General features: G+C 45.5%; 1 protein-coding gene across 1 annotated transcript in view; it reads right to left on the minus strand.

Annotated features, from left to right (window-relative positions):
* LOC100876600 (uncharacterized) overlaps window positions 1–7294 on the minus strand; it is a 165276-nt gene extending 157982 nt beyond the window's left edge. The window contains exon 1 of the mRNA XM_076530141.1: window positions 7165–7294. Within this exon, the coding sequence (XP_076386256.1) occupies window positions 7165–7204 (40 nt within the window). The 5' untranslated portion in view covers window positions 7205–7294. The remainder of the gene's footprint in view (window positions 1–7164) is intronic.
* Between the last annotated feature and the right edge of the window lie 3597 nt (window positions 7295–10891).

A 10891-nucleotide genomic window follows, 5' to 3' on the forward strand; every position in this document is an offset into this window, starting at 1 on the left:
AAAGTTCTCGGCAGAATCGAAATAATTCTATGTCGTTTTCTTTACAGAAGCGTTAAAGTGGCTGCCGATCGATCCATCGAAACGCGGTAAAAATTGCCAGTTTACTCGCGAAAGGACCAATCGCGGGTCCTTATAGAAAGGGAAAGAAAGTATCGTAAATGAAACGAAGGAGACCTCGGAGACGATGTTGATATACACCGTTGGCGATCCGTTTATTTTTATAGCAAAGCCAGGGTGAACGTTCCGCGGAATGTTTAGCTTTGCCGCAATATCTCGCGTTCCGTATACACGTACACGCACGCGACTCGTGTACACCTATCCGTTCGCGTGTCCCACTATCGTTAACAACTTCCAATTTCATAACGGAAACGTGATCGCTCGTAACAGAATTCGCAATCGCGTCTAAGAGATGTCTAAAATCCTTTCGAGAGTAGCCCTTATTCCGATGGACTCTGGTTTTCGCTGTCGCGTGTACAAAATACATAGTAGAGAGGCCACGAACTTAGGAAAGAATCGATCTTTCGTCCGGTATAAATTTTCGCACACGGTGAGGACGGTTGTCCAGCTAAGAGAAAAGAGAGGGAAGGACACTATATTTACGCGTATACGAGAAGCTGAGTTTGGTAAGGTTGTCGGTCCATTAGCGATGTTTTGCGCGAGCAAAGTGCGTGCGAGCACAGCTGTTACCGCGTAAACCATGCGCACGGCTGCCAAAACCAACAGGCGGAGACTGTGTGCGCGCCGAACGCCGTACGCGACACGCTCACGGAGGGCTAACGAGGAAAAAAATATCGAAAAAACAAGAGATTATCTTCGATCTCGTTCGATAGAGGCGCGAACCGTGCCATCGCCTGTCTCGATCGTCAACGACTCTTTTCCCTTTCAATCTGCTCGCTGTTACGCGAGCGGATCGCTTGATCGAAGGCGGATCAATTTATGGTCGGATTGTTTGGAAACGATCGAACCATTTTTCTTCGCGAGCTCGAGGCGAAAAATCGATCTTCAACCCCCTTCTCTTTCGAATTGCATGGAATCGAAATCGAGGATCTTCTCCACCGGTAAGCGGGAATACTACGCTAACGTAACTCTTTAGAAATTAAACAAACGTACTAGTTAAACGCGAGAATTAGTTTCGCCGTGCTCTTCCTACATTCTTCGTAGCTTCCACCCTAGATTCGAGATTCTTGTAAACTTCTTCTCGCAAATTTTTCTTAAGCAGAACATCGCAGCGATTTAACCGCTTTACACCCGAATATACCCGAATATCGAAAGAGGAAAAGAAAGAAGAAAGACAAGAATTCCGCGCATGAACGAAGTAATCGAAATCCTAGAAAACACCTTTGGTCTTTTCGATCCGTTTCAACGAAGCGTGAGTGGGATGCATCACGATTCTATTTTTGTAAGAAATCTATTAATACGCTATGCATTTTCCTGTTTCACGATTATGCTTCGTTGACGCGAGTTTTGCTCTAAGAATACCTCGACGAGACTCGTTTGCATTCGCAAAACCGACACCGCGAAACGAAAACAAAAGTGGCTTCGTTTTCAAAGGTCTCCATCGCGGAAAAGCCTATTGGACCAGTCAGTAATCTACTCGAGTCGTTGCGCTTAACTTTGTTGGAGACACCTCGAGTCCATCTTTATTAACGTACCCTTCCTATTCTCTTCCTTCCACTCGATACGAACAGCTAATCCTTTAATCGATCTCGTCCAACTTGGCCTTATTTTCCAGAGCACGTTACGATAGGTAGTGACGACGCAACAGTAACCAGGATGACCCCTCGAAAGCAAAGATCTCGGCCAACGCGGCGACGGTGCGGGTCGCCTCCAATAATAAACTGGCTAGTATCGGAGCACCGGCGCTAGTAGAAAAGAATAAAAGAAGAGGTCGATGCGCGGTGACGGCTCGGGGCAGAGGCATGGGAAGGAAACGCGCGCAAAGGTTACACGTAATCGCGAGGTTGCGACGTCGACGCGACGCGACGCGACGCGACGCGACACGATGCGACGTAACGTAACGTAACGCGTACACGAGCCCCCACTCGTGAAAAGTCGTGAAAAGAAACGAGAGATCGTTGGTAGGAGGTGCGTACGTGCAGGAAGGCGTCAACGCACACCGTGGTTCGGTCAAAAGGAATTCATAGGTGTGAGGGTGTCGCCGTTTGGAAAACGGCCAGAGCAAACGCTAAAGCAGCGGGAAGAACTGGTGCCCACGCATCCCGCATACCGTTCCGATAAATAATCCAACTAGCCATTCTTCGGAGCCGCGAGCTGCCAAAAATGATCGTCCAGCAAATCCTGCGAAGGTCGTGCATCAAGATACTTTGCCCCGAGCGTCCGATCGGGTTCGATCCGATGCTCCAAACGTTTCACCTGCTTTCTGCCACGCGTAAATAACGAGAGGATCCCGACGATTTAATATTCGCAAATTATTACGCGATCTAATATCGTTAATTATTAAAAATCATTGTGCGTTCACCACGGCACTACACTAAACATCAGCATTTCCGTATGCATATGTCGTTGAAAGGGTTGCCGTATCGGAGAAGGGTGTAATTTTTCTGGTCTAATTAATTTCTATGCTATCCACGCTTGTACGCTCGTCACGCGAAACCTTTTTCGGACACGGTGACGTTACGGTTTAGTAGAGATTGGCCTTTAGAAACGTGTCACTGTTTATTCGTTGTTACGTTAAATACCGACTTCTGACATTTTCACCGTGTCTACGAAAGCAATAACAAGAATAGAAACTATAGGAATAGAACGAAATAAAATAGCGAGTAACCGATGGATAAGCGATTTACAAACTGGCTCGGAACGAACCCAACAGTTACGGAACGAGGATCAAACTATCACGAAATAACTTATCGTTAAATACATTCTTACCACCGGCTATAGTAGAAGTCGAAACGAAGAAACTTCGGAAAATGTACGCGGTATCGAAGTTGCGTTGCTTGTACACGGACGCGTTCTAAATCGACCGATCGAGTAAGATGAAATTCTTGAAGGTAACTTAGTAGTAGCTTGGAAAGGTCAAAACCTCGGACAGCTATTGTCTGGATTACCGGAATGTATCTCATCGGGGGAGTCAGGTTTAAAATTAGATTCTGTTTTCCATCGACAGCTGTTGGGTTCCGAGTTTACGAGCCATTCGCGAACCTACGAATCACTTTTAATACCACACCCCCTGAATCGAAGGATTCGCGGAGATTTTCTTCCAGTTTTCCGACGACGGAACTAAACTCGACCAACTCGAATTTTCGTTCGAACAATGCGAGTTAAGCATCGACGAATATTTTCCGAGAACAACCAAAAAAATACTATATACCTCTGGTAAAAAAAGCTCTAGTAGGAAAAAGAAATTATCGCGCGAAAATGCTGATTCGTTGAAAATGTCGTAGAAATTGGTGTAACGATGAAAACGAAAAATTCGGGAAAAATGAATGCGAACGGTAAAAAAAACTCGGGATAAGGATCACAACGTCTCGATATCAGAGGGGACGATTTTAGAGGAAAATTTATAGATCGACGATGTTCTTCGTGTCTCTCGATCGTTCTCGATCATCGCCACCCACTCGATCTTATAACGATCATGGCCTTGAGGAAGAGAGAGGAAAGGGAGAGAAGAGAGAGGAAAGAGAAAAAAAGAAAACAAAGACCGAAATAATTCGAGACTTACGTAACGAGGAATAAAAGAGCACGGAAATAAAGGCGGTGTAAGACCAGAACACGATATTTCACTGTCCTACGGTAAACTTTCTTCTTTGAAGAACGCGCGCGCGAGATCTCGTAAAATAAAAATAAAAAAAGAAGAAATTTCCGAATCGACGATCCGGGCATTAGATCGAAAGCCTCGAACATCTGGCGATGACATTTTTCGACACCGAAATCTCTTCCCCTCTGCTCCTCTCTCCTTCGCGCGATGTGTTTGTCAAAATTCCGTAATATAGTGGTGCATTAAATCCTACGTCTCCGATGATATAACGTTCGCGTCCCCTTTCGGATCCAAAACACCCTCGTATTAATAAACGTTGATGCATCGTATCAAGAACCCGCCACGTAACTCTCGTTTTTATAGCTGTCGTAACGTCGACTCGTGTCTTTGTTATAGAATTAAAATCGTGACCAATGCGAATACGTAACGGTAAATTTACGCCCGTTACTTTTCACGAATTACGCAGGGACGAAACATTTTTCGATACGAACAGCTAATTTCGTAACTTCGTAATTTCGATTAAACGATATTCCTCTGATTTAACAAGATCGTCGAATCTATCGTCGCCGACGAATTCGGAAAGAAACGAATTAAACGAAAGGAAGAAGAACGTAAGGTGGCCGCTAAAATTGCATCGATATTTTGAAATAAAACATTTCAAAGGAAAGAATTAACGTTCGATATCCTCGAAGAACAGTGCCCCCTAACGTCAAAGATTGTTGATTTATGAAGAAAGTAATTAAAAGGGGCGGACGTTCTCTAACGAGCGAAGAAGCTTCTCGAAGGACGAAGGAACAGATTCCTCGTAATAATCGACTCATCCTTACGTTCATACATCACCGCGTGCCTGTCGGATCACGAAGCTCAACCGTATGTTCGAAGACTTTGAGTCGAGTCCCCGTTATCGACTCGACTTTGCAATATACATATGCACATATATGTGTGTATTGTATAATTTCCCGTATAATTAGTCCCGCGAAAGTCTACACAGAAATACTTGGACGAACTGGGTTTCCTCTTGGACGGCGACCTACGTAGGTATTCGCGAACATGTTCGAGTTGCTCTTTAAGTAAACAAACGATTCTTGGTATGGTTCCGACCTTTTCGAACGAAGAATTTCGTTCGAAACGAGGCCGTTTTTTGTTAGATCATCCTACCTTCGAGATCGAGATCGATTTAACTCGATCGAAACGTCGCGGGGATCGTCGATACGATCAAAGTTACGAATTCAATTTTCTACAACGATATAGAAACAAAGGAGAAAAATTATATGAAAAAAGATACGAGTATTACCGTGTGCCGCGTAAAGCACGAATGTTTCTACTACGACGATCGACGGAGTCAACGTATCCTTTCCGTGACGATTGCGCACTACTCGTTCGCGCGTAGATCAGTCGTAATCGTTCGGCGACGTTAGAACGGACCACGTAGAAAGGATTACTCGATTGTACGTTTCGTACTTCGGTTGTCCCAGAACTCGAGAATTTCGTATCGCGAATAGCGGTGGATAACCAACTTCGTGCAGAACTGTTCGCGAAAATATGTTTACGAGACTGTCATAGATCAAGCATATACCGCGTATATCGAATGGAACGTAGGATCGGCCTCGTATTTATAAATTCTGTTTAAGAATTCTCGACGCAGACGGTACCGAGTTCGCTTAACGGAAACGTAAGATACGGCGCCGAGAGAGAGAGCAAATCTTTTTTTTCGCTTTTCTTTTTTTTTAATCACGGCCATCTGGTCGAAACACGCTCTGACGTTTTGAAAAACAAAAAGAGATACGGCAGCAAAACGACCGACTGGGAAGAAGAAAAAAGTAGGCCAATCTCCGAAGTGATCGTTACCATCCTGGAATGTTTCGCTGTTTGCATAGGCGATCGATTGGCAGAGAAATTCAAACAAACCGACTCGTGCTAACATATTGACATTAAACTTCGTTCCGCGCGAATCATCTTTTTTTTCGCGGAAAATCTTTTATACCATTTTCTTCCAACGTCTTTTCGCGTCCTCGCCTCGACGACGAATGCGCGAATGTTCAACAAACATCAGAGGTATGGCATTACGGACGGTAGACATATATAATTCGAGCATGCAATTGTAATCGAAGCATCCTAGATTGCACGTATATCGCATACGGTAACGAGTACGATCGGGTGTTTTCGAGAAAGGAGAAGCGAAGAGGAGCTAAAAAGATTGAAAAATGGAGGTAAATAGCGTAGAACGGATAAAGGAAAGGGGCAAAAGAAGGCACGAATCCAGGTGGATAAGGGGCGCCTCTATTCGCAGATAAGAGGGTGAATAACCGAGGATAAAAATACTGACGGTTTGGAGCGCGAAAGGCGAGAGGCGAGAGGCGAGAGACGAGAAAGAAGCAGGAAGGAGCGGAGAGGGTGAGGAAGAAGCCGAAGGAGAGGGGAGGAGGTAGTTGGACGTAGTTGCCATCTGATCGGAATGCGCTATGCGCATTCGCCTTGGTCTGCCTCAAGCTTCGTCCAAGTGTTCGGCCACAGACGCGGAATAAATGACCACCTCTTTCTCTAATTGAATCTGACTTTTTCCCGAAAATCGCTGCACGTTATCGATTAAACACGAACTAATCGTACGTCGATACCCGATTCTTCCGCGCGAACCCCAAGTATGCTCGCGTGCTCTTCTCGAGCATGCCCCCGATACGCGACAATGTTGGCTAACAGTTGTTTCGAATAAAACGAGTAAATAAACGTGGACGATTGTTTATTTTCGCAACTACCTACCTCTTTTCGTCGATTGTACACCGATAAAATAACATCGATTCGCTGAAAGAAAAAAAATACGCGAACGATAAGGCTTCTTTTCGAGACGAATCGAAGCTGTGCTTCAGAAACAGCTGATTTCTGCTCCATGACACGCGATCACATCTCCATCGATTTATTCACGGTCGTACGAAATTTCGTTATCGTGAAATTTCAAAACTCGACTTAAATAATTTGCTCCTCGCCAACTGTCTTCGGTGGTCAAGGTCAACACTCTTCGTGGATTTCGTTAAGATCGAATTCATTCTTTTCGTATCGAGTCGTACGATATATTGTACATAAATTATTGTAACCGATGTTTTTCTTCTTTTCTAATTTCATTTTTTTTTTTTTACGAAAAAAAAGACGGTAAAAGAACGAAAACTAAAGTCTAATAACGTTTCGTTTAAGTTAAAACATTTTGCAACTATTCGTCGGACCATGTATCGTCGGGAAACGTTTGACGCGCGACCACCATTGTCACGCGCGTTCGAACACACGCACACACACAAGGACGGACAGGTTAATTAAAAGTTAAAGAGTCGAGTTAGAAATACGGAAAAGAGCATAAAACGATTTTATTAACGGTTAGTCGTAATTAGAACGGAGTCAAATTGTTTCCATGCGCAAGCGAAGAAAGTCTCACACCCTTTCCGGCCAAGTGGCTGCCGTACCGTCACAGTGTTTACAGCGCTTCGCCCTCGGCTCAGGCATTCTGCGGTGACCTCGTGACCTCACCGATATTCCATCGTCGGTTCCTGCACTATACGCACGCACCGATGCAGCCACGCACGTGCACGCCACAGGGAGCTGCACGCGTGCAAACGATCACGATAGATGGAGAGGGGAAAAAAGAAAAGAGAAAAATACGCGCTGCACGCGCTCTTCTCAAACACGCCCCTCTTCTGCCTCTTCTTTTCTTTGTTCTTCTTCTTTTTCTTCTTCTTCTTCTTCTTCTTCCTCTTCTTCTTCTTCTTCCTCTTCTTCTTCTTCTTCTTCTTCTTCTTCTTCGCCCTCGTCGTCTTCTACTTGACTCGGTCGGAGTAGAAGCCACCGTTTCGTCGACAGACGCATCGGCCTCTCTTCAAAGTTTTGCTCGCGTCACTGGCCCGACATAACTCGACCAATCGGTTGTCAAACTACGACAGCCGAAACGATCTGGACACGCGGCCCAGCGGATTACACGCACTGCCCAGTTCGATCATTGGCGCTCGTGGTCACGGATCAACGAGAATCGCGGATAACGTCGATCACCGACAAGCCCCCGACATCACCGGAAATCCATCGATCCGTCGCTGACGTGTTCATCTCGAACAAGGCACCAGCGAAGTTACAAAGATGATCCTGCGCCTCGGTAGACGCCGCGATCGCGATGATCACCGAGTCGACGCGCGGAATTCTAACCATTCGGAATTGCGATCTCGAACAACGGTTTTGCAAAGATTCTCGATCTCTATCTCGATCGAGGTCTATCGATATCATCGAACTCGATTTTATCGAGTATACATCGAACTCCAACTATGCACAGTTATCGTCTCGAACAACGCTTTCGAATACGCGTTTTATTAGCGATTAATAGTGCGCGCGTACTTCCAATTCTCGGATTTCGATTCGCCTCGCGGAGGAGGATAACGTTCACTGAATAATCATAGCGATTAAGTATCGAAAAAGGATGCACTCTTAAATAACTACTAACTAATCACCGAAAGACACAATCGCCGTGATAACGAACACTAATGCTCCATCGAAGAGTAGCGAATGCCGGTCTTCCAAAGATGCACTGTTTCGAACCCTCGAAGCGCTATATTTTCAAACATAAGTCTCGAGTTGAGCGAATAACAGTATGATCCCGGTCGATAGTCGAATCGTGTCACAGAACGATACACTTAACGCTCCAAGCACTTTCGGATAAGAAAGAATCGTGCGCGTCTTCCTTCGCGATCGATCGCGCGAATGCTGCCGGTTAAAGGAACATTAATATCCATTTAGACAGTTCGATGTAAACTGTTTCGATAATCTCATTTAACTGGAGAAATTCGACGATAAACAATATCGATAAGGAACTTTAACTGTCCACTGCAAGGTTGCAACGTCGAAAGCCACTAGCAAATTAATAGTTTTCCTTAACGTTGCGTTGTCGTTAAACTATGAAAATTTCGCTACGAAGACCTCTCTAACGACGAAGCATTCGACTCGAGATACCGAAAAATATCTCCTCTAAAGTTGTACGATTCCTTTGCTAACGGTCCAATATTTATACACGATCCACGTTAAAAGAGAGAAATTTTCTCTCGATAACCGTGCGTTTATCGAACGCGTAGAACCGTTGACGCAAAATGATTTGGAAAGGTGAATGAAAAGAGCAGAATCTCGTGGTTCCACGATCAACGATCGTTTATAAACAGCGTCCAGATAGGTTTGGAACTGTTCGACGACTTCTGTCGAAGGAATGCAATCGGGTCTCGCTCCAGGAATGATACGTTCAGCTTCGTTTTCGCGAGGCATTACCAAACACTTTGTCTTCTATATTCGCTCCGATCGTTTAAATACGGTATACGATATCTACGATTAATCACACGTCACTCCGAACAACGATATCCACTAGAAACTTTTTACCGCTTCTTTCGATTTCGCGCACGAATTTTCGACTTTTCCGATAATCGAATTCTTTATCGGAACGTTATTCGCTCGTTCGATCCACCGCGGCTGCCGACAACGAGGACGACTCGAAGTTACGTCGGTCGATAGCGAATAGCTCGATTCCTCGAAGCGACGACTGTCCCCGAAATATATAAAGAGATTCGCGCGAACGAGTCAGACGGTTTGTTCGGCTGAGTCGTTGTCGAGCAATCCTAAACAGTTCGACCGATCAAGTCCCGTGATCGGTTGTTCGCATCGTTTCCCATGAAAATCAGAGAAGGTCGTCGACGCGAAATCGAGGAAATTGGAGTATACCGCGATAACGTGGGATACGTGTTTGGATCGTTCGGGTGTGTTCACATCGCGAGGTGGAGGGTGTCTAGGTCGCCGTAGCGCCTCGCAGCCATGTCACACACGCACTGACGGACGCTCGACGCCGGGACGCCGTGTTCGGCCGGACTCGGTCCACCCTCTCGGCAAGCGTCGGGACGCCTGGCTACGGGCCAACGTGCTAACAGTCTAACTCTCCGAAACGCCGCGACGAGGCGCTACCGATAACGCGACTATATCTAGAATTTTATGCCTTTTCCCTCGATCGAACCCTCCGATTCGTATCAGCTGTTTAGTAACGACGATTATCGAAATTAATCGAATGCCTTTCGGTAGCAAAGTATTTCCCGAGGGAAATACGTAACTTTCGCAAGGTCGTTTAGCGCTTATGATACGTAAAAATCTCGAATCGATTTGGCAAGTTAATGTACGTTTCCGGCGAAGAAGAGATTATTTGGTGTCTCGTGTGCAACGACGTAATCGAAACACTTTTTTCCGACGTTACTCGTTACGAGCTACGCAGCCTGTTTAAACGGAAAGACACGGGGAAAGCTGTTACTAGCGACAAGAAGAGAAGTTTTATCGCTCGGCTACGAAATAAACGAGCGAACGTAACCGTGGCACACGGGGAGGAAAAAAAGAACACTGCGAGAAAGTAACGAAAGTACGTTTTATTGAGTTCTGGGTGGCTGGCGACCATGCAACAACGTACCTTACAAGTTCATAAATTTCAAAGTTTTCCTCGTGGTCGTGGGGTCCTGCTCGTGGTCGTAGTCGTTCTGGCTGGCAGTGTCGAAAACGATCCTTCCCATGGATTTCGCAACCACACAGGAGATTTCTCCTGAAACAGCCAACGATCACGGGTTTCTTTTACGTTACTCCAAAGATACTCCAAAGACAGAATTCTTGAACGTATCACGCGCGGTGATTAATTACCCACCGCGAACAAGTCGTCGATACTTTTCGGATCGCATCGACCATCGAATGGACGGGAAAGGAAAATTATTCGAGCGTGAAAATGCTGCGGAATAAATTACGGCAGTAGCGTTAACGCGAAATGATCGAAATATACTCGAAGTCGGGAGCTAGATCGGAACAAGATGGGAAACTAACAGAGAAATTAAATGATCCGACAGCGAACGACCTAGAACGGCCTTCCGACCATCGCGGTCACGCAATGGCGGATCAACCGATACGAGTAGAAGGCAGTTACTATTTAAAACGATGCCAATCCTGCTGTTATATTTTTTATTGGACACGGTGGGAAAAACACTTGGACGAGGAGCTCGGTAAAATTTACGAGCCTTTACGCGACAAAGTGGCGTTACGCGAATCTCTCGACATTCCGAGGATGCCAGTGTAGAATGCGCGTTGAAAAATGGGACCACGAGAAAATTCATGTCGCAGCTTTAAAATAACCCTCTATTCGAT

This window comes from Megachile rotundata, chromosome 3 (assembly GCF_050947335.1).
Source record: "Megachile rotundata isolate GNS110a chromosome 3, iyMegRotu1, whole genome shotgun sequence".
In the NCBI taxonomy this organism is placed as follows: Eukaryota; Metazoa; Arthropoda; class Insecta; order Hymenoptera; family Megachilidae; genus Megachile; species Megachile rotundata.